The 24,925-nt window shown below is 43.9% G+C and overlaps 1 protein-coding gene across 1 annotated transcript in view; it reads right to left on the bottom strand.

The window, feature by feature from the left end:
• LOC126456311 (mite allergen Der f 3-like) overlaps positions 1 to 24,925 on the bottom strand; it is a 41,516-nt gene that overhangs the window by 11,051 nt on the left and 5,540 nt on the right. Inside the window, exons 3-4 of the mRNA XM_050092065.1 lie at positions 17,083 to 17,218; positions 9,864 to 9,980 (exon numbers count right to left, since the gene is read on the bottom strand). Of these exons, the coding sequence (XP_049948022.1) occupies positions 9,864 to 9,980; positions 17,083 to 17,218 (253 nt within the window). The remainder of the gene's footprint in view (positions 1 to 9,863; positions 9,981 to 17,082; positions 17,219 to 24,925) is intronic.

A 24,925-nucleotide genomic window follows, 5' to 3' on the forward strand; every position in this document is an offset into this window, starting at 1 on the left:
AAAGCCAAAACACCTATGGTGGGATTCCAGCTGCGACCAAGCCATCATCAATCGCCGAATCGCCTTTCAAAAATATAACAGCAACAAATCGCCGGAAACCCTACAACACTTCCTCGACATCCACAAAGAGAGAAACAGAGCCATCAGGAAAACCAAACGCAACTACATCGCTGAACAGCTCAAATCAGTTGAGGACAACTTCAGAAATTACAGAAGCATAAATTTATATAGAGCTTTCGCTAACAGAATTAAAGGTTACACACCACAAAATTTGACCTTCAAGAAAAAAGACGGTGAACTCGCACTCACCAACCAAGAAAACTACAAAGAACTGGCACACTACTTCTCCTACCTTCTTAATTGCCCTGAACCATCCGAAAGATTCCCACACACACACACCCCAAGTCACACGAAACACGACAGCGATCCACCGACACAAGAAGAAATTCGACACCACATCACAAAACTGAAAAACGGAAAGACATCAGGAGAAGATGGAATCACCGCACAACTACTGAAAAATCTCGGAATACGATTATTACAGAAAATCAGACAGGCACATTCAAGACATATGGCGAAGTGATGATCTCCCAGACGACTGGAAATGCGCTCTCATCTCACCACTTCGCAAAAAAAGAAGACAAATCTGATGTGAATAGCTACAGAGGAATCTCCCTCCTTTCCATTCCTTACAAAGTCCTCTCCGCTTGCCTCTTACTGCGCGCACAGGAACAACTCGAAACCCTAATAGTAGGTGAATATCAAGCAGGGTTCGGAACACGCACGTCAGGCACCGAACAAATTTTCAACCTGAAGTCTACGATGAAAATTCGAGCTATACGAATTCTCCCAACGATTTACACATTTGTCGACTTCAAGGAAGCTTACGAATCTGTCGACCGACAATCCCCGTTTAATATACTCGAAGAAAACAATATGGATCCAAAAACACAACGGCTCATCCAACAAACCCTAACAGACACAACTTCCAAAGTCAAATTCAAAGGGGAAATCTCACAACCTTTTTCCATCCGGACTGGCGCCCGGCAGGGCGATGGCCTCTCCCCACTACTTCTCAACATCTTTTTAGACAAAATCACCAAATAATGGAAACAAGAACTGAAAAATCGAAACATCTGGAGACCCATCAGGCTAGGAAAAGAAAAGGATAACATTGACGTCACAAGCCTAGCCTTCGCTGATGACCTCACGATCCTTTCTGGTGATGAACAAACAGCACTCCATCAGATTGAAGCCCTCAAAGATTGTGCTGAGAAAGTTGAACAAATTTCTTTTTCTAAAATCGAATTCATGGCTACAAAACACATCAAAAAACAAAATGTAATCACAAAATATGGCACATTAAACAAGGTTAAACACTTCAAGTACTTAGAAGAAATTATTGAGACTATAGGTACAGAAAGATTAGCACAAAAAACAATAAAAAATGCATAAACATCAGCACGAAAGTTCGACACTACACGACAGTTACCAAACCTGAAACACTCTACGCCAGCGAGACACTAAACATTAATTACAAAGGAGACTTCGAAAATATCAAAAAGTCTTAAAGAAAATCATTCGTAAAATCCTTCACCCAGAACCCACAGACGAAGGACGTCGTCTACAATCACACACAGTCACAGAAAAATATTCCAACATCGAAACCGATTTCCTTAAACGACGACTGAAATCCTACTGACACATCATGAGACTAGATGGCAACCGACTAGCAAAGAAAATTTTGACGTACTTACAGAGATAACGGTCTGGATAAAACAGATCCAAATTGATTTAAAAAATTCCAAAATGTCACTGAGAGACAGCGAAGATTGAAACGTCTTCAGACATAAATTTCAAGAGACGACAAACCCAAGGTACCTGGAAGAAAGTGATCAGATGAACGTCAAGCTAAGAATAGCGAGATGATGAAACAGTTCTGGAAGAACAAGAAGAATAAGACAAAGGTCATTATTTGCTTTATGTGATCCTCTATGTGCCTAAAAAATGTAAATAAATATATAAATAATAACGGACATTAAGAATTACAGTCTAATTTAAATTAGTTGTCATTTGACATTTAAAGGCTCTCCATAGCGACAGAAAATAGCCTTGGAGGTCTCATTATAGTTTTCATTATAAAACTATTTGCTTTCTTATCTTTTGATACGTAAATTAAATTTCTTGGTGTGAACTATTAACTTTCAGTGTAGTTTTGTTGATCCACCATTAGATATAAGTATTTTTCTTTTACTTAAACTATCTCTATCTTTAAAACTACTCTGCCTCAGTTGTGTATGTTTTGTGTGCCTTTTGAGGGGAAGTGTTACAAGCGCGTATGCACTTTTATCTTCAAAGACAGTTGGATCTTAATGCTTGATACGGTCGCGTGCGTAAATCACGGCATCCGCCATTAATTTGTGGACACCGACCAATAGATTAAAGAATTAAAGCTGTTTTTTCACTAATGGTCTATGCTTCGCGACGAGGGCAAATGGAATGTGACAGCAATTCAGGTTATGTTTACATCGTAGTGGGAGTCATGTTACCAAACTTTCACGAGCAATAACTTGCTTGTTAATGATTACAGGTATACGTGAACAGATGTATAATGTAATCCTACAGTGTTTACGGGTTCAGTAACAGAACTGTGTGTGATTTACATGATTTAGTGACTAGCTTGAATCACATTTTCCTCATCCACACAATTCGGAAGTAAAATGGATTCTTCTGGGACGAAATAATCGGACAGAAACTCAGGTTAGGTTGTTTCTAACAAAACTTCATGTAAACACACAGTCTATAATTTCACAAGTACACCCCTGAGAACCCTTTTGTCCACAAGCCACGCCTGTCTAACTGGGATTGAGGCCACGGCGCGCCATTCTACCTTCCAAGTGATCCTCTGAGCCGGCCGGGGTAGCCGAGCGGTTCTAGGCGCTACACTCTGGAACCGTGCTGCTGCTACGGTCGCAGGTTCGAATCCTGCTACGGGCATGGATGTGTGTGATGTCCTTAGGTTAGTTAGGTGTAAGTCTAGGGGACTGATGACCTCAGCAGTTAAGTCCCATAGTGCTCAGAGCCATTTGAACCATTTTGATCCTCTGACATTGATGCTGTGGCGTGAGTGGAAGACGTGCTAGACCTGTGCATGCCCGTAGTCCCGCTGCTGATAATCGGTTCGCCACAGTTCGTGTTGACAAGCCCTCTTATCTGTGCTGTTGTAGCTGTATGATCTGTCACTGCTGACCTTACAATGTGACGATCACGTCAGGCGTCTGTGCCACGTGGACGCCATAATCTCATCTACGGATGTGAGTATGTTCATGTGACCACTGATGCTAGCGTCGTCCAACTTCGGTGGTAATACTCCGAAAGGAGCATCACGCCACTCGGAAGGCCAAAATTTGACCACTTTCAAATTTGCTCATTTGGCTGTAGGAAGCACGAGTGCGTCTCGGTGGCATGGTTGTATGCTTATCTCACACGCCTACACCATACTGAGCCTTCTGGCTGTCAGTGTTCTTATTAAACGGCAGACACAGATGGCACTCTGGTAACTATGCCACTGCATTATCTGTTGCCGGACGACGTCGAAACCATTGTCAGTGCATCTACTATATCCCAGGTGGCATATTCTGTCATTGGATTAAAATCGGTGTCGTCTTCCAGATGCACTAACATTATTTTCCAACAGTGATGGGGAAAAATCGCAACACCATGAAGTAAGTAACGTAGAGTAATGAAATTTCGGGAATAAATTTGTCTAGGTAATATACCTAAGTCATTAACATTGCAAGATCGCAGGTTAATGTAAGCACGAGATAAGCCGTTACAGATGTGAAGTGCCGGTATATTAATAACTGATGTAACCAACAGAGTGTTGATTGCAAACATACAAACGTACATGCATTGTATTGCCAGTTTCTAAGGCGCTGCAGTCTTGGACTGTGCGGCGGGTCCCGGCGGAGGTTCGAGTCCTCCCTCGGGCGTGGGCGTGTGTGTTTCTCCTTAGGATGATTTAGGTTAAGTAGTGTGTAACCTTAGGGACTAACGACCTTAGCAGTTAAGTTCCATAAGATTTCACACACATTTGAACTTTTTTTTGTTGTCAGTTTGTGGGATGGGGTTCCATGCATTCTGCACTTGGTCGGTCAATGCAGAAACGGTTATTCCTGTTTGTGGATGACGCTGGTGTTGTTGTCTGATGATGTCTCACTTGTGCTCTATTGGAAACAGATCTGCTGATCGGCTTCTACAGAGGGGCAGGGCGTATGACGTCTCTGCACGATGTCAGGAATCGTCTGGAAGCGCTCGTGGCGCTAAGAAAACATGAGTATTCACTGAATCATTTATTTTTGCAACTTTTAGAAAGGATGGTGCACTTTTGGCCGTAGTTTCCTCCTGTCATGGTCACGGACAGACTCTCAGTGTCGGACGCTGCGCCAGTCCTTGTCGTTGTGTACTAGCGAGACGTCGTTCCTCTTGCGTCAGTACGGACGCACAGCCCAGCCTCGTGGAGTATGGATAGCTGCTACCGGCTGAGGGAGTGTACTCGACCCCCACTTCGTGCCTGTTCTTCACTGGACGGCCCCAACCGCAGTGTGGTGTAGGCGGCAGGCGTTGAACCCAGTACTGCAGGACTGGTAGGCCCGTCACCTGAATGCGCTTTGGCATACCGGACGGCGATACGCCAGGAACCCTGGTTGTCGTCTTCCATCCCACACTCGGAGGGTACAGTACCTGCTACTGCACTGCTGCTGGCAGTTCATCAGGTCTCCCATCAGTAGTAGTTCGTGTGACACAGCATGAAGTTCGTCAGTGGAGTTCAGCTCTGCGGCACTACACGCATCTACATCTACATCTACATCTACATCCATACTCCGCAAGCCACCTGACCGTGTGTGGTGGAGGGTACCTTGAGTACCTCTATCGGTTCTCCCTTCTATTCCAGTCTCGTATTGTTCGTGGAAAGAAGGATTGTCGGTATGCTTCTGTGTGGGCTCTAATCTCTCTGATTTTATCCTCATGGTATCTTCGCGAGATATACGTAGGAGGGAGCAAAATACTGCTTGACTCTTCGGTGTCCGCAGCTCGTGGTCGTGCGGTAGCGTTCTCGCGTCCCGCGTCCGGGTTCCCGGGTTCGATTCCCGGCGGGGTCAGGGATTTTCTCTGCCTCGTGATGACTGGTTGTTGTGTGATGTCCTTAGGTTAGTTAGGTTTAAGTAGTTCTAAGATCTAGGGGACTGATGACCTTAGCTGTTAAGTCCCATAGTGCTCAGAGCCATTTGAACCATTTTTGACTCTTCGGTGAAGGTATGTTCTCGAAACTTTAACAAAAGCCCGTACTGAGCTACTGAGCGTCTCTCCTGCAGAGTCTTCCACTGGAGTTTATCTGTCATCTCCGTAACGCTTTCGCGATTACTAAATGATCCTGTAACGAAGCGCGCTGCTCTCCGTTGGATCTTCTCTATCTCTTCTATCAACCCTATCTGGTACGGATACCACACTGCTGAGCAGTATTCAAGCAGTGCGCGAACAAGCGTACTGTAACCTACTTCCTTTGTTTTCGGATTGCATTTCCTTTGGATTCTTCCAATGAATCTCAGTCTGGCATCTGCTTTACCAACGATCAACTTTATATGACCATTCCATTTTAAATCACTCCTAATGCGTACTCCCAGATAGTTTATGGAATTAACTGCTTCCAGTTGCTGACCTGCTATATTGTAGCTAAATGATAAAGGATCTTTCTTTCTATGTATTCGCAGCACATTACACTTGTCTACGTTGAGATTCAATTGCCATTCCCTGCACCATGCGTCAATTCGCTGCAGATCCTCCTGCATTTCAGCACAATTTTCCATTGTTACAACCTCTCGATACACCACAGCATCATCTGCAAAAAGCCTCAGTGAATTTCCGATGTCATCCACAAGGTCATTTATGTATATTGTGAATAGCAACGGTCCTATGACACTCCCCTGCGGCACACCTGAAATCACTCTTACTTCGGAAGATTTCTCTCCATTGAGAATTACATGCTGCGTTCTGTTATCTAGGAACTCTTCAATCCAGTCACACAATTGGTCTGATAGTCAATATGCTCTTACTTTGTGCATTAAACGACTGTGGGGAACTGTATCGAACGCCTTGCGGAAGTCAAGAAACACGGCATCTACCTGTTAACCCGTGTCTATGGCCCTCTGAGCCTCGTGGTCGAATAGCGCGAGCTGGGTTTCACACGACCGTCTTTTTCGAAACCCATGCTGATTCCTACAGAGTAGATTTCTAGTCTCCAGAAAAATCATTATACTCGAACATAATAGGTGTTCCAAAATTCTACAACTGATCGACGTTAGAGATATAGGTCTATAGTTTTGCACATCTGTTCGACGTCCCTTCTTGAAAACGGGGATGATCTGTGCCCTTTTCCAGTCCTTTGGAACGCTACGCTCTTCTAGAGACCTACGCATGGCTGGTACTGTGCTTGTTGATCTAAACTATTCATTTAAGTGGTGTATATGATAAAATGCTGGTAGCCGCATCAATACGCACTCTAGGGAACACATTAGACGACGCAAGAGTAGAGGTAGAGACATTACATGAGCCAATACACCATGCTGATCATGGGCACTTGAGTTCAACATTAGTAAGCCCACAGAAAAGTCTCGTAGCATTACAACAAGCACAAAGAGACTTTTTCGAGAAGTTGCAGCATATCGTACCAATAACAAGTAGGAATGAGCTGTATTTTATCGTATATTTATTGTGGAAGTAACCACTGAATTAAATTTCCAGTAATAGGAAATGATTGCACAATACCAATGTTACACGGTACATCCATATCCAATAAAGTGGAGTACAATTCAGAAATGGGTACAGTTCAAACACCAGAAATGTTATCGGTTTCTAAGAAAAGAGATGCTTATGTTGTCATGTCCGTAGCAGATTTCAACGATTGCTTTCAGGAAAGAATTATTATTTATGTTCAGCAAGGGCGATACAAACGAACCAAAAGTCATGTGAAATGCCATTGTTTTTAGGAAAGCTAGAGGCGGCAGAGTGGGAGATAAAAGTGGCTTTATTCCCTTTTTGCGTCAGAAACAGTAATGATTACTTGTTACGAAAATTGAAGACCTACCGGAATTATGCGACTAGAATTGCAAGGTAACGGGTTGATAATAAATGGGACTAGATGCGAGGTAGCAGGAAGACAGTTTCACCTTCCAGCCACCATTATGGGTACAACACTAATTAGCGTGTCCAGAACAACGTTCTATTCGCCAGAGAGAGCCCTTCAGATTACATCCCACCAAAACCTAACGTTTATCGACAACTCGTTGGATTCAACTTTATTACAGACGATGGACATCTTGACAAATTCCGGGAGTCAGCAAATCTGAGGAAACCAAATATTGCAGCATGTGAAACGGTATCATGAAGAGCATAGCCATAAGACAGTTATTTACAGTTTTTCAACCATGAGCGTAATCCGGGTTCTGATATTTATTTGTTCAATGTACTTCTGTCTCAAACGTAAGATGGTACACATCAAGTGAAACTGCAAACCACCAAATTGTTGTCTTGCAAACGTCCCCATCTGTTGACTCAGGGATCGAGACGTGGCTGCACGATCCGTTACAACCACGCGGATAAGATGCCTGTTATCTCGACTGCTAGTGATACGAGGCCGTTGGGAACCAGCACGGCGTTCCATATTACCCTCCTGAACCAACCGATTCCATATTCTGCTAACAGTCATTGGATCTCGACCAACGCGAGCAGCAATGTCGCGATACGATAAACCGCAATCGCGATAGGCTACAATCCTACCTTTATCAAAGTCTGAAACGTGATGGTACGCATTTCTCCTCCTTACACGAGGCATCACAACAACTTTTCACCAGGCAACGTCGGTCAACTGCTGTTTGTGTATGAGAAATCGAACTTTCCTGATGTCAGCACGTTGTAGGTGTCGCCACCAGTGCCAATCTTGTGTGAATGCTCTGAAAAGCTAATCATTTGCATATCACAGCATCTTTTCCCTGTCGATTAAATTTCGCGTCTGTAGCACGTCATCTTCGTGGCGCAACAATTTTAATGGCCAGTAATGTAGAAAAGGACAACGACTAAGCAAAATAACACGCACGCTCTTTCGCGAGGCGGGATGTTGCAAGAAGCAATAGACATGGCTAGGAGAAACGTCAGAGACCAGTTTAACTAGTTGCTAAGAGAGAATTAAAGCTAGGGTTGCAGAAAAGGAGGCCACAGGCGGTCATCGCTAGTAAACCTCACGTCACAAAACTACTGGGAGCTCTTTAAATACTGGAGCTCCAGCTCCAAGTAGAGGAGAACGGTTCAAGTCAATGGGAACGATGGAGTCCGGGTACGACATTCCGTCCCGTGACCATTTTGTTTCAGTAAGTCTTATCTCAGATCAACCAGCCCAGTACCAGGCAGCCGTGGAGTGCCGCAGAGGTGAATTCCACTGACGAACTTCATGCTGTACCACAGCTGATGGGAGAGTTGATGAACTGCCAGCAGCAGTGCAGTATCAGGTGCAGTACTCTCTGAATGTGGGACGGAAGATGGTGACTAGGGTTCCTGGCGGACCACCGTCTGGTACGCCTAACCGCTTCTGCGTGTGGGGCCTACCAAGCCGGCTGTACAAGTCTGAGCGCTTGCCACCTACACCACATCGCGGATGGGGTGGTCCAAGGACTGGTGCAGACAATGAGAGTCTGTCCGTGACCAGGGCAGGAGGCAACTATGGCCAACAGTGCACCACTCTTTGTAAAGTTATCACAATAAACGATTCACTGAATAATCATGTTTTCTTAGCGCCAGCTGGCCGGGGTGGCCGAGCGGTTCTAGGCGCTACAGTCTGGAACCGCGCGACCGCTACGGTCGCAGGTTCGAATCCTGCCTCGGGCATGGGTGTGTGTGATGTCCTTAGGTTAGTTAGGTTTAAGTAGTTCTAAGTTCTCGGGGGACTGATGACGTAATAAGTTAAGTCCCATAGTGCTCAGAGCCATTTGAATCATTTTTTCTTAGCGCCACTAGCGCTTCCAGACGATCCCTGTCGTCATGCAGAGGCGTCATCCGCTCGTTCCCTCTGAAAGACTCCCATTAAGTTCCCCAGGTATCTCCGCTACACTTTCGTATGGTCTATACGAAACTGATACAGTTATAGCCACACGCCACCGACTTCAACCGAAGCCTGTCGTCATGCCTGCTTGATAAGGACTGCAGACACTGCAGCAGTAGTCTACATTGGGTTGCTCTTCCAGTATATCTGTCTCCCAGTCGGCTTTCCTGCTATTGGTTTCTCGTGATCCTCCCAGTTCATACTGCTTCTTACTCTTAGCCATAAATATGTAAATGATGTGATGAGCTCCAGAAGTTCATCACTAATCTTGTAATCGAATACCACTAAGTTGCTTTCCGTTCTTATGATCAGTATCTTATGTTCATCTGCATTTATTAGATCTGTGATTTGTTGCGCCACATGGACATCTTGTTCTCTGCACTTTCCTACTATTGATCAATTACGTTATCGTCAGTAGAGAGTCTGATGGTACTGACTTCTATTAGTCAAACGTATCTCGAACCAAAACCGTATCTAAGAAGAACTCAGAGTGATGGTATCTTCGTTATTAGCCGAGAATGTAGAACAATGTCGAACAACTATTATAGATCCAGCAAAGAAGCATCTACTTGTTCACCTGCATCTTCTGTTTGCAAGAATAATAGCGCTGTCTAAGTTGCCACACCTTCAAAGTGGGAATCTACACGTTGAAAGTACTGGCTTTTATAAGAAGTTTACTGCAGAAATTAAAAATTAGGCGGACAGTTCTTACCCAGAGGTCTCCCCAGCCGATGATGGTGACGTTGGCGCCATCTGGAACCTGCTTTCCCTGTTCCGGCAGCTGTATTGGCGCCACTGTTATGCCATCAATTGGAAAAGCTGGCGACACCTGCAGAGGCACGAACGTAACATGTTCTTTATAAAGTTATTTTGTATACATAGATAATATGTTATGTAATCCGTAGAGCAGACGATGCTGAGGGAATTAGACACTAAACGTAATAGAAGAGTTTTGCTAGCTAACAAATTTAAGTGTTAGGAACTCTTTTATTAAAGAAAATTATTGTTACATATGTAATTACACTCCTGGAAATTGAAATAAGAACACCGTGAATTCATTGTCCCAGGAAGGGGAAACTTTATTGACACATTCCTGGGGTCAGATACATCACATGATCACACTGACAGAACCACAGGCACATAGTCACAGGCAACAGAGCATGCACAATGTCGGCACTAGTACAGTGTATATCCACCTTTCGCAGCAATGCAGGCTGCTATTCTCCCATGGAGACGATCGTAGAGATGCTGGATGTAGTCCTGTGGAACGGCTTGCCATGCCATTTCCACCTGGCGCCTCAGTTGGACCAGCGTTCGTGCCGGACGTGCAGACCGCGTTAGACGACGCTTCATCCAGTCCCAAACATGCTCAATGGGGGACAGATCCGGAGATCTTGCTGGCCAGGGTAGTTGACTTACACCTTCTAGAGCACGTTGGGTGGCACGGGATACATGCGGACGTGCATTGTCCTGTTGGAACAGCAAGTTCCCTTGCCGGTCTAGGAATGGTAGAACGATGGGTTCGATGACGGTTTGGATGTACCGTGCACTATTCAGTGTCCCCTCGACGATCACCAGTGGTGTACGGCCAGTGTAGGAGATCGCTCCCCACACCATGATGCCGGGTGTTGGCCCTGTGTGCCTCGGTCGTATGCAGTCCTGATTGTAGCGCTCACCTGCACGGCGCCAAACACGCATACTACCATCATTGGCACCAAGGCAGAAGCGACTCTCATTGCTCAAGACGACACGTCTCCATTCGTCCCTCCATTCACGCCTGTCGCGACACCACTGGAGGCGGGCTGCACGATGTTGGGGCGTGAGCGGAAGACGGCCTAACGGTGTGCGGGACCGTAGCCCAGCTTCATGGAGACGGTTGCGAATGGTCCTCGCCGATACCCCAGGAGCAACAGTGTCCCTAATTTGCTGGGAAGTGGCGGTGCGGTCCCCTACGGCACTGCGTAGGATCCTACGGTCTTGGCGTGCATCCGTGCGTCGCTGCGGTCCGGTCCCAGGTCGACGGGCACGTGCACCTTCCGCCGACCACTGGCGACAACATCGATGTACTGTGGAGACCTCACGCCCCACGCGTTGAGCAATTCGGCGGTACGTCCATCCGGCCTCCCGCATGCCCACTATACGCCCTCGCTCAAAGTCCGTCAACTGCACATACAGTTCACGTCCACGCTGTCGCGGCATGCTACCAGTGTTAAAGACTGCGATGGAGCTCCGTATGCCACGACAAACTGGCTGACACTGACGGCGGCGGTGCACAAATGCTGCGCAGCTAGCGCCATTCGACGGCCAACACCGCGGTTCCTGGTGTGTCCGCTGTGCCGTGCGTCTGATCATTGCTTGTACATCCCTCTCGCAGTGTCCGGAGCAAGTATGGTGGGTCTGACACACCGGTGTCAATGTGTTCTTCTTTCCATTTCCAGGAGTGTATTATAAAGTTGTTGTCGCGGTCTGGGTGATAAGTTCAGAACAAGCAGTGCTGAAAATAGATTGCGTATGGTGTATCGGTTGTGCGCAAGTGTAATACTATGTTTTTTGCTATACGTTAAACTCTTTAACTTATTTCATCATTCACACGTGACGGTTGTTGGTTATTTGTGAGAACTTTATATTTCCGTGGCTTTTAGAAAGTTAGCTGGCACGTTACTTTTAGCAGTGTGTGATGCAATGTGCTGCAGTGAACCGTAAAGCCTCTTTATATTAATTTCTGGTGAGCTAGCAGCACTAAAATGAAACTAAACAGATATCGTTGGAAGGTTTTATTACCGCTTTTCAATGACTACAGAGTAAAGTGCTTCCTGACTTTTGGCACCTACGTGTAATGTTCGTCTTGCACTGGAGCACGCTTTATTCAGATCAGACATACTGCTAGCTTTGTTACACACATACATCGCCGTTGCTGACGTAGTGTTCTTATCAAAACTGTTTCAATTTATCTTTATTAATGTGAGACCATCACACACTCCTGAATTCAGCTTTCCTGAATAAAATACATGTTTTGCATGCACAATAAAAAATGTTTGTTTTCAATTATTCGAGTTTCCAGTTTTATTGATTTCTTTGCAAATGTCGTCATATTTTGCAGTTATCTTCAACTGATAGGAAACTAGGTAAAATCTAACAATTATACAGCCATGTTGAGCAGAGGATGAAAATAGAGCGATGTGCAACTACCCATTAGTCGTGTTAGTGATCCAAAAATTCACTAGGTTGGACATTTGCGTGACCCTCTGCTATTTCAACTCCAAATTTTATCACTAGTTTTATCAATCGAAAGAAAGAGGGCACTTTTCAACCGTTTATAGACTTGATCATGGCCTCAATTGGTTTTCGCTGCGTATGAAACTTAGATAAGACATCGAAATATTATTTAAAACAGGCACAATTCATGGTTGCAGGTTGCTAAATGATAAGACAGAAAAGAACAATAAAAGTTTCTTCAAACATTTCTCCAGTGTGGAATGCTTGTTTCATTAACATAGTCAAAAAAATTTTTTTTCTTAATATTACTGATCATTGGAGGGCAGCGTGGAGGGTAAAAATCGTATAGGGAGACCAAGAGATGAATACACTAAGCAGATTCAGAAGGATTTGGATTGCAGTAAGTACTGGGAGATGAAGAAGCTTGCACAGGATAGGGTAGCATGGAGAGCTGCATCAAACCAGTCTCAGGACTGAAGACCAGAACAACAACAACATTACTGATCATTTGTATTACATAATGTGTGCCATGAAATAAATATGCTTCTATAAAAAGGACTGTATTTTCATTGATGTATTATCTTAGCGACTTCAAAAAGTTTATCTTAGCAGTTAGGAGTATTTGAAATGTAAGTATCTACATGTGAATGTGTTAAGTGATATGTGTGGGTTTATTGCCGTGCTCTGGATGCCAGACAAGTAAATTTCCAGCAAATATGTAAGTAAAGGCACCAAATAAATAATTTAAACATACAACTTCCCTAAGCTATGCGTTGAAATAATGAATATTCCCGTACACGGTTAAACTGCAGTACATAATCTCACTGGCGCACTCAGTATCTTCACACTTCAGATTAACGTAAGCGTAACGCAATGTACTCGATTATGACAGAAAGCTGCCGTAACACATTGTGCTAAGAAACATTAGTAGAAAATAACTAAAGCAGTAGAAATTATTTCATAAAACAGCTCTATGTTTCTTTGTCTGATACTGAACAGTGTCTTTGAAAGGAACTTCAGTGACATAGTAAGTGCTGAACGTGATAAAATAGTAACAATGCAGCAGCGCCACAAATGAGTGTTCTGCCGGCAGGAGAAGAGCTGCCACAAACGCGTTTCCTAGTGTGCCAAATAAAAGCAGTCTCGTAGCGAAGGCGCAGTTGGTGTGATTACCTCTGCTATGCTGTTATGTCGATTAGGAAACTTGCTAGTGTAGCTGCTAGCTATTCAGACTTTCGCAATGTACACAACAGACGAAAGAGTGAATCTGGTCTTCGTTTGTCTCAAATGTCATCAAACTGTTAGCCCTGCAGTGCGACGGAATGATGGAAGCTGTCCTGAACGTTGTTACGGTCTGTCTGCAAGTATTATAAAACATTTCAAGACGAATGATACTAAGAATAAAATACACCAACGACAATGAACAGAAACTGACGAGAGAAATTCAACGACCGCTTTTGCTGCTGTAACATCATCTCAAGTTGTCACTATTAGACAGCGTAAATGTTTTGGCGGGATCATGAAAAGGAGTGTTCTGTGAATTGTACATTCAACCGCATTTCATCTTTCCCACATCTCGATCTATCAAGAGCTTCATATGACTGACTGTTGGAATTGGTTACAATTCTCCTAATGGTGCCTACGACAATTGCACAGTGATGCAGCGTTTCTACGTGAGAATTTGTTTACAGGCTGTAACGTCTCATTTATTTAGCCAAACATTTTTTGGAAGGGAAAACCTCTCATGTAAGAAACTAGCACTGGGAGTATTAAAAATCGAAGTCAGTGTCCACAAAGCGTGACTATTGTTCATAGTTGGGATTAGTGTGCAATATTCGTATTTTCTGTTCTGTATTTATTGGCGCTTGGAGTGACATCTAGTGGCAATGATGGGAGCTAAGAGCACATCGTGGACAGAGGAGGCTGTATCTGGTGGCAAAAGCAGTAAAGTAAACAACCACCACAACTCCAGAGAGCGGCGACTATAGACCAGAATACTACGTAAATCATAAAATTAAGTTAGTCACAAGTGGTGCGCTATTAGTCTGACGTAATGAAATGTATTGCCGTAAAAGGGTCGAAGCGTCGTTCAATTTAGCCTACTTATAACGCCCCCTAGACAGTCAATGCTATTCTACGTTACCTCCTGACGCGCAATAATACTGGACGTATAGGAGTGAAATTGAGAGGTTGTGTTATAATACTGAGAACATCAAAAATGTTTGCTCTGCCCAGAGATATTGTCCGTCTGTGGGCAGTGTTGACATGATCCTTGACAGTCTCTCATGTGCAACATAGACCAAAGAGGGTTAGGTTAGGTTGTATTTTTCGTTGAGTGGAAAATGAGTTGAAAACGAGACAAAAGAGCGTTATATTAGAGTATATCAGAATGTAGAAACCATTGCTGGCCTTGCGGGATATTAGGGCAAATGGTTACAAAATCGTAAGTTTGTTTTAAGAATGATGAACCGTATGATTTGTTGCTTAGAAAATGTAGGAAACGGCCACGGAGGAAAATGTTTTTCAAAAAATTTTTTTAGTTCAAAGTTATGAATGAAAGTATATACAGATATTTATGTGTGCATATACATTACTACCCAAATATAATCCTTTAATTCACATACTGTTGCACAACACGTTTACATAACTATTACTCAAATAGTGTACCGTGAAACTACACTTATAAACTTCAAGTCTTCAAAGGATCTGCCAGTGGCAAGGTACTGTAGCGTAATAGATAAGAGATAACTTGATAAAACTGTGTGTCATTGTATTATTTTGTTTTTTTGATGATGGGGATACGGGCGCCCACAGAAATTTACCTGGTGGAGGGAGGGGAAGAGAAGCACGTGCCTATGTATGGGGTCGGCAGTGTATGGGAAGAACCATTTCCAGTAATTTATCAAATGTTGGGCCATCAGCTCACAAAAATTTATGTCTTTTTAATCAAATTCAGTTCTCTCAACAAATTTTCATGAGTGTTTCCTGACGCTCCGTGAAGCAATTTTTCATCTACATTCTTTTCGGTTAGCAACAAAGTAAAGTAATTATCACAGCAGTAACGTCTTTGTCGCCCAATATCCTGAACCACAGCATTATAGAACCACAGTATTATTGAAAATATAACTGACACCATTATTGAGCAGTCTAGTCTTCAATAATATGCCACAATATGTTTGATCGTCTTGGGACCGATTTAAATTTGAGAGAGTTGCCTGTTGACTAATGTCTACAGAAGAAGTATTTTCAGTGAAGAACCTCACGTGCGAAGCATTTTGGTATCATATGCAAAATAAAACGTTTCCTCTGTCCCAATTTTGAGTGGGTAGCATCTAAGCTGATCAACTCGTGTAGTGTGCGTTTGGGGTTAGATCCGTGTAGACAGATTGTGATTGAACTGGAATAGTAAATCTTTGTTTGGTAGCGAAAAAGTGACGACTTCGATTAAAGGTCATTTTTGTTGTATTATTTTGTAAGGCAGCCGCAAAGCGAAGTCAGTAGGTAGAAGGGGAAATAGGAGTATTTTATACCTCTGAGAGCTACATCACAAATTTACTTGAAACAAGTAATAAATGTATTTTTTATATTTAAAGAAGTTGAATTTATAATAAGAAACCAACAATTAACATTTTTAATCCTGAATTCCTTAACAATGAGAGTCGATAGTTATCCTTTTGGCTCAGTCTGACGTTTCAATACTAAATAAAAAGAATTTTCGTTACGAGCCTATGTAGGATTCAATATTAAAGAACTGCATTAAATTTACCCATTGTAAAGTTGTTTAATTTAAAAGAAAATAAAAATCTTAAAAGCAAAAGCTTGATATCCAAGAATATGACTTCATATTTACGAAATGTTTATTAATGAAATTAAGGAGAAAACTAGCTAGCAGTGTTTAATAATAACCAGAAGTTAGCTCTCTTGACTAGTTTCTGTGACATATGAAGGCGATGTTTACAATGATAGTGATATGTACCTTTTGTTTAACATTCAGCTGCTGAACATCCACAAATTTAGTCTTCGTGGCGTGTTCGGTTAACGTTTCGCACTAAAAAATAAAAATAGTAAGCAGAAAAACCACGGTCAAATCAATTCACACAGTCCTCACTGTTGGTCCGCTGAAAATCCGCGCTCTATGAGAGGAATGGATGGACAACATTCGGGTGGTCTGCCAACGTGTGGAACTGGATGTAGACCCTCTTGAGTTTCTGTAATCTTTTCCCTCTCAGTAGGTTCAAGTATCTCGCCTAGGTGCTTGACGTACGCGAGTCTCTCGATTGAACCATACTTTGTGGGCTGTTTTTCGATGTCGAGTTCTGAACACATGAACTGAGGTTTTTGGAAGGAAAACTGTAGTAATGAGGATACTATCACTATCAGTATCAATATTATGGTACATTTTCAACCTTCTTTGTGACAGTCTTCTACGCCTTCCAGACTTGTGGAATCCTGTCACTGTCCTTCTGTCGCTTGTCTCCAGTGCAGGACCACAATCACCTTCTTAGCCTCGATTCTTCTCCATCTCATCTATTTACTGAATCTTTGAGTCTGTATAGTTTAAATGCTGTCGAATACTACTGAGTTCCTTCGACATAAATCCATATTTCAGAATAGTTTGAATACTGAATCTTTGAGTCTGTATAGTTTAAATGCTGTCGAATACTACTGAGTTCCTTCGACATAAATCCATATTTCAGAATAGTTTGAATACTGACCTTGAGCACGGCGATGTCGTTGATCCAGGAATCATTGGGATCGTAATCCCGATGAGAAGTGATGTCTGTCACCGAGTGTTTGGTTCCTCCGTCGGTCACGATGTTAGTACCAGCTAGCACGTCGTATGTGTTGGGACTACAGCGGACAAAAACAAGAGTGAGTCACGTCTTTGGAGAAGAGAAGTAGCTGTAACTTTACACGGAGCTGTTTGCAGGTGGACAGCGCTAAGGGAGATGTGTCGTCGACTTATACAGGGCGGGGACCCGATCTCTGACCACAAGCTTTCAGAGGTGATAGTATGGACCAAACCAAGAAAAAAATTGCCTAGTGCACATGGGCACTAAAATGTATAAAAGCTATGAGCACTTGTTTATCTTCGATACGGTGAAACACATCACTTCTCCTCCAAGCTCTTAGCTTCTCGTGTTTTAGGAGGAGGTGGTACGGACCAAAACAAGAAAGAATATCCGGTAAACATGGGCTCTAAAACGAATACCTTACGGGCTGTGAGCACTTGTACAGTAGAACAGATATGTTTCATACTAGCGAAGACGAAAAGGTGCTCATAGCCCTTAAGTTATAGTTTTTAGGGTTAACGCTTTTTCTTTTTTTGGTCCACACTATCACCTCTGAGATTCTGTCAGTGGATTTCTGGTTGACCTAATATAATTTGAAAGATATTATTTACATATTTTATACATGTAATAACTAAAACTAAAACTGTCCTTCACTCAGCGGTTCGTTTGAAGACCACAGACATTTACTTATTTTACATTCAAAGTTCAGAAAAGCAACGGGCTTCTCTCTATCGAGAAAGGGCTTTTCTGCAAAGTGGAGATAAAGATCTAGGAAATTCATACAAAACGCCTACATCCAAAAAAGTATTCCAAAAGATATGGTTTAAAAACGCACTGGTTTGATGCGACGCGCCACGAGTTCCTCTTCTGTGCCAACCCCTTTATTTCAGAGTAGCAACTGCAACCTACATCCGCAATTATTTGCTGCACGTATTCCAATATTTGTCTTCCTCTACAGTTTTTACCTTCTATAGTTCCCTCTAGTACCAAGGACGGTATTCCCTTATGTCTTAATATATGCCCTATCAACCTGTCAGTTCTTCTTCTTCTTCTTCTCAGTGTTTCCCATATATTCTTTTCCTCTCCAATTCTGAACAGAATCTCCTCATTACTTATCTTATCAGTCCACTTAATCTTCAACATTCTTCTGCAGCACCAAATCTCAGACGCTTCGGCTCTCTTCTGTTCCGGTTTTCCCACAACCCATGTTCCACTACCATATAATGCTGTACTCCAGACGTATATTCTCAGAAATATCTTCCTGAAATTACGGCTTATGTTTGATACAAGCATACTTATCTTGGCCAGATATGACCTTTTTGCCAGTGTTATCCTACTTTTTATGTCCTCCATGCTCCGTCCGTCACGAGTTATTTTGTTGGCTAGGCAGCAGAATTCCTTAACTTCGTTTACTTCATCATCCATAATACTGATATTAAGTGTCCCGTTGTTCTTATTTCGACGAAAGTAAATAAAAGGACTTGTAAATGAAATATGAGTCTGATTGCATATTTAAATTTCAGTTCCGGTACGTATGAAAGTGTGGCGAATTTGATGCGGTGGATAACAGAGAGAATGCCGGAACACTAAACCTCTTTTTCCGAAAATGTTCAGTGAGCAACATCGTATCGCAGTTTCTCCTTTAAATAGTTTCACGGACGCCGAAGTGACAGATATCGAAGTAGCCTCTGCAAGCTAATCTTTGTAGAACGTGGTTGAAGGACTTCACCTGTTCAGCGTAAAATGTAAAGGTAAAAACACCTTCAGCCCCGGTATTTTGAATGTATTTTACTTATGTGATCAGTTTCGGCGTTTCATTATGCTATCTTCAGGCCCCCTGACCAAAGAGTCTTCAGTTGGCGAACGAAAGGATCGTGTTGTTGAAAATGGCAGTCTACGGGTACAAGTTACTTAATGTTGGCCGCTCTTTCGACTGCAAGTGCGGTTAGATTCCTCCTACACATTGGTCACGGGACCTGAGGATGGCGTAGTAAAATGCCGAAACTGCTAGTATTAATAAATTAGATTCAACATATTGTCGCAGAAAATGTTGAGTTGCACGGTCACCGTTGTATAGTGGTTGCGATACTAGACTGTTGCATGCAGGGTCGTGAGTTCAAAACTCCCCTGAACCGTAAAACTTTAATTTCCATATTCGGTTCGAGTACATTCTAGAAGTGTCCACAAATGTCTAGAATCATTTTGCTGGAATGTTCTGCAACTGTATATATACCGTATGTGTTCTGGCCGGAGGCAGTTCGCTCCGCGTTCTTGTACGTGCAAGTGCTGAATAAACCTTAGTTAAGTGAAGTTAGTGTTCGTCGTTACACCTTCTTATATATGACAATATAGGGAAGATGAACGTGTGTTTAAGTTCACATTTGCCGGCCGAAGTGGCCGAGCGGTTCTAGGCGCTACACTCTGGAACCGCGTGACCGCTACGGACGCAGGTTCGAATCCTGCCTCGGGCATGGATGTGTGTGATGTCCGTAGGTTAGTTAGGTGTAAGTAGTTCTAAGTTCTAGGGGACTGATGACCTCAGATGTTAAGTCCCATACTGCTTAGAGCCATTGGAACCATTTTTTAAGTTCACATTTGATGTCTGGAAAAGGTGAATATGGGATGCAAAAGCCAGTGAAATCGCTCAACAGGGGGAAAGTCAGTGGACACGAAGGGATACCAATACGATTCTGCGAAGAGTATGAGAAAGAGCCCGTTCCTCCTCTAGCAGCATAGCAGCAGTCTGCTGCAGGCCACTGGAGGAGGGAAGTGTTCCTAGTTTCAGGAAAACTTTATGTGTTCGGTCGGTTACATGCCGATAAGTCTAAATATAAAATTTTCTATGATAGTAAAAATTGGTAAAGGATCATATAACACAGGAAATTCAATAAAAGTCCATGCAAATGTACGTCTCTTTTCATCCTTGCACATGTAGTATGTCTGAAATACACTGAAATGCCAAAGAAACTAGTACAGAAGTGAAACTTCCTGGCAGATTAAAACTGTGTGCCCGACCGAGACTCGAACTCGGCAAAGGTCCCGAGTTCGAGTCTCGGTCGGGCACACAGTTTTAATCTGCCAGGAAGTTTCATATCAGCGCACATTCCGCTGCAGAGTGAAAATCTCATTCTGGAAACATCCCCCAGGCTGTGGCTAAGCCATGTCTCCGCAATATCCTTTCTTTCAGGAGTGCTAGTTCTGCAAGGTTCGCAGGAGAGCTTCTGTAAAGTTTGGAAGATAGGAGACGAGGTACTGGCAGAAGTAAAGCTGTGAGTACCGGGCGTGAGTCGTGCTTCGGTAGCTCAGATGGTAGAGCACTTGCCCGCGAAAGGCAAAGGTCCCGAGTTCGAGTCTCGGTCGGGCACACAGTTTTAATCTGCCAGGAAGTTTCGTATCAGCGCACACTCCGCTGCAGAGTGAAAATCTCATTCTGGTACAGAAGCGCGTATTCAAATAAAGAGATATGTAAACAGTCAGAATACGGCGCTGCGGTCGGCAACGCCTATATAAGGCAACAAATGTCTGGCACAGTTGCTAGATCGGTTACTGCTGCCACAATGCCAGGTTATCAAGATTTGAGTTCGAATGCGGTGTTGCAGTCGGCGAACGAGCGATGGGACACACATTGCCGAGGTAGCGATGATGTAGGGATTTTCCCGTACGACCATTTCACAAGTGTATCGTGAATATCAGGAATCCGGTAAAACAACAAATCTCAGACATCGCTGCGGCTTGAAATAGATCCTATACGTACAGCACCAACGACGGATGAAGAGAGTCGTTCAATGTCACAGAAGTGCTACCTCTCCGGAAATTGCTGCAGATTTCAATGTTGGGCCATCAACAAGTGTCAGCGTGCGAAACATTCAACGAAACATCATTGACATGGGCTTTAGGAGCCGAAGGGCCACTCGTGTACCCTTGATGGCTGTACGACACAAGGATTTACGCCTCACATGGGCCCGTCAACTCCGATATTGGACTTTTGATGGCTGGAATACGTAGCGTGGTCGGACGAGTCTCGTTTCAAATTGTATCCAGCGAATGGACGTGTACGGGTATGGAGGCAATCTCATAAGTCCATGGACCCTGCATGTCAGCAGAGGACTGTTCAAGCTGGTGGAGGCTCTGTAATGGTGTGGAGCGCGTGCAGGTGGAGTGATGTGGGGCCCCTGATACGTCTAGATACGACTCTGACAGGTGAAACTTACCTAAGCATCCTGTCTGATAAACTGCATCCATTCATGTCCATTGTGCAATCCGACGGACTTGGGTAACAACAGCAAGACAATGCGACACCCCACACGTCCAGAATTGCTACAGAGTGGCTCCAGGAACACTCTTCTGAGTTTAAACACTGCCGCTGGCCACAAAACTCCCCAGACATGAACATTATGGAGCTTATCTGGGATGCCTTGCAACGTGCTATTCAGAAGAGATCTCCACCTCCTCGTACTCTGACGGATATATGGACAGCTCTGAGGGATTCATGATAGCAGTTCCTTCCAGCACTTCTTCAGACATTAGTGGCGACCTTACCACGTCATGTTGCGGCACTTCTGCGTGCTCGCGGGGACCCTACACGATATTAGACAGATCTAACAGTTTCTTTGTCTTTTCAGTGTAGATGGCACTGAGCCACTTCTATATAGGTTGTTTCAACAGCCCCTGCCTGTGGGTTTTATGTCATTCGCAACGACTTCAAATACCATGATCATGTTCTATCGCTTCCTATGCACCAACTATTAGTGCTACAGAAAAATGAACAGGAACTTTTTGTAGAAAATGTAATGTAGTTAAAATTTGTACGTGGGTACGTCTTATTCTAGAGGCCGTAGATTTCGAACTGTTCAAGGAAAGCTTAAAAAGTCATGTTCAGACGCTTTTCTTATTGAATAACTCGAAAACCGTGGTCTCCAGCGACAACGTGTCCCAGCACATAATTTAACTACATTAAATTTCCTACAAAAAAGTCCGTTCCTTGAACGTGAATTTTGAAGGCATTGTGGATTACATAAAGCACATAGGTAGGTGGAACTGAATCACACTGTGTGATACCCTGTTATACACGAAGTACTTCAGCAGCCGAGCAGGCACGGCAGCATGGCAAAACAATCAGGTTACTAGTACCCCTTAGAATAGCTATTTCTGGTTATATAGCGTCTGTGTGATTGTAGTATACATTGCTAATAAATAACTCGAAAATAGTGACTACAATGCTATTCTTACTTGATCTCTGAACAAATTTTCCACACTCTTTCCGAGCGCTGTCTTTGACGTTTTGATCTGTATACACAGCACTGGCTATACCAAGGTACATGGAAACATGGACACCATTTCCACCAGTTTTTTGCCTTCTGCGACAGTAACTGACACGTTTGTACCAGACATTGTCAGTGAATGGCTCGGTAACGGCAGTGTGTACTGTGAGCTGCGACTGTTGCTCGATTCCTCTCCGAGGAGTGTAGTCACACGGCTTGTGTGCCCCAACCCGTCGCCGGAAGCAGCAGACTCTCCTAAGACCGTCCCCACACGGACCATGCTTTTGAACGTCAACGTTGAGCGTGCCGAGTTGAACGTGCCGCTGAAAGCTTAGAAAAGGTGCGACCTGTGCCTACGGTACGTGGGCCCCAACGTGGTATACGCGATCACAGTGCGCTCCAGTGGCAGTTGTCAGCTGCATCTGACTCGTAAATCACACTGTTTACGAAATTGACGGGCGTAAAATTCCTATATTAGCTCTATTATAACGTACATTTCCTCCCTTGTCCATAAGTTAGCGAGGCTGCTCGGTTCTGTAGTATACATAAATAAAAACTTCAATATCCGTGAACATGTTACAAGGCCGCAAATAAAGTACCAAATCCAGTCATTGAGGACGTCGGCTTATGAAAGTTACATTAGAAATAGTGCTACACAACTTTACAATAGTTCTCCACATGAGGTTAAAATTATTTGAACATTCTCACTGTTTACTAAAACCCTACGGTCATTGCTACTTTGTACTTACTCAGTAGCAGAATCTTTACAACACATTAAATACAAAAACTGAAAGAAGAAAGGACAAAATATCTTTCTGCAAGTATTACAGGCTGCGCTGTAGAACAGCGGACTTATATTTACATAACGTCGAATATTGTAGTATATACTTCTACTAAACTAATATGAAAGTATCAGAACCCATTAAAAACACGAAGGTTGGTAAAACATAAAAAGGTTGGACGTAAAGGGATGCTACTAACCAATAAATTACATTTTGTCTTACGATCTGTCACGCCACTCCTTGCGCTAACCTGGTCACAAGCGCTCGATGATTATACGTAGCATCTTACAGTTCCTGACAGCTTTACTGGTAACTGTGTTACTAACTAAAATTTGATTATAACAAATTGTACCAGGAACAATGTGCCTTTGATGAATACTCAATGTGCCGTTGCCTTCAAACGCCACTCTCTCTTAACATGCAAGTTACAATAATTCTTTAACAACGATTATGATGTTTCTCGTATCCACGAATCATATAATTAATGTCGGGTTTTCCGGAGATATTCAGTTTGCTGATGCTCAGAAACGGCATGCCACTGATTTGGTTCAGCAATTTGGGAAAATAAAAGTAATGTTGGAAAAAGGGAGAATGTGACACAGTAAAATACATCGGACTACCATGGAGGCCTCATCTACTGATCATTCAACAGAAAGCAAACAACAGACTAAAATCACTGACAGTACTAACTGACCGAACATGGGGAATGCAGCCTTCCATAATCCTTCATGCCCATAAAGCCCTACTCCGACGCATCAAATACACTCCTGGAAATGGAAAAAAGAACACATTGACAACGGTGTGTCAGACCCACCATACTTGCTCCGGACACTGCGAGAGGGCTGTACAAGCAATGATCACACGCACGGCATAGCGGACACACCAGGAACCGCGGTGTTGGCCGTCGAATGGCGCCAGCTGCGCAGCATATGTGCACCGCCGCCGTCAGTGTCAGCCAGTTTGCCGTGGCATACGGAGCTCCATCGCAGTCTTTAACACTGGTAGCATGCCGCGACAGCGTGGACGTGAACCGTATGTGCAGTTGACGGACTTTGAGCGAGGGCGTATAGTGGGCATGCGGGAGGCCGGGTGGACGTACCGCCGAATTGCGCAACACGTGGGGCGTGAGGTCTCCACAGTACATCGATGTTGTCGCCAGTGGTCGGCAGAAGGTGCACGTGCCCGTCGACCTGGGACCGGACCGCAGCGACGCACGGATGCACGCCAAGACCGTAGGATCCTACGCAGTGCCGTAGGGGAACGCACCGCCACTTCCCAGCAAATTAGGGACACTGTTGCTCCTGGGGTATCGGCGAGGACCATTCGCAACCGTCTCCATGAAGCTGGGCTACGGTCCCGCACACCGTTAGGCCGTCTTCCGCTCACGCCCCAACATCGTGCAGCCCGCCTCCAGTGGTGTCGCGACAGGCGTGAATGGAGGGACGAATGGAGACGTGTCGTCTTCAGCGATGAGAGTCGCTTCTGCCTTGGTGCCAATGATGGTCGTATGCGTGTTTGGCGCCGTGCAGTTGAGCGCCACAATCAGGACTGCATACGACCGAGGCACACAGGGCCAACACCCGGCATCATTGTGTGGGGAGCGATCTCCTACACTGGCCGTACACCACTGGTGATCATCGAGGGGACACTGAATAGTGCACGGTACATCCAAACCGTCATCGAACCCATCGTTCTACCATTCCTAGACCGGCAAGGGAACTT

This window comes from Schistocerca serialis, chromosome 1 (assembly GCF_023864345.2).
Source record: "Schistocerca serialis cubense isolate TAMUIC-IGC-003099 chromosome 1, iqSchSeri2.2, whole genome shotgun sequence".
NCBI classification, from domain to species: Eukaryota; Metazoa; Arthropoda; class Insecta; order Orthoptera; family Acrididae; genus Schistocerca; species Schistocerca serialis.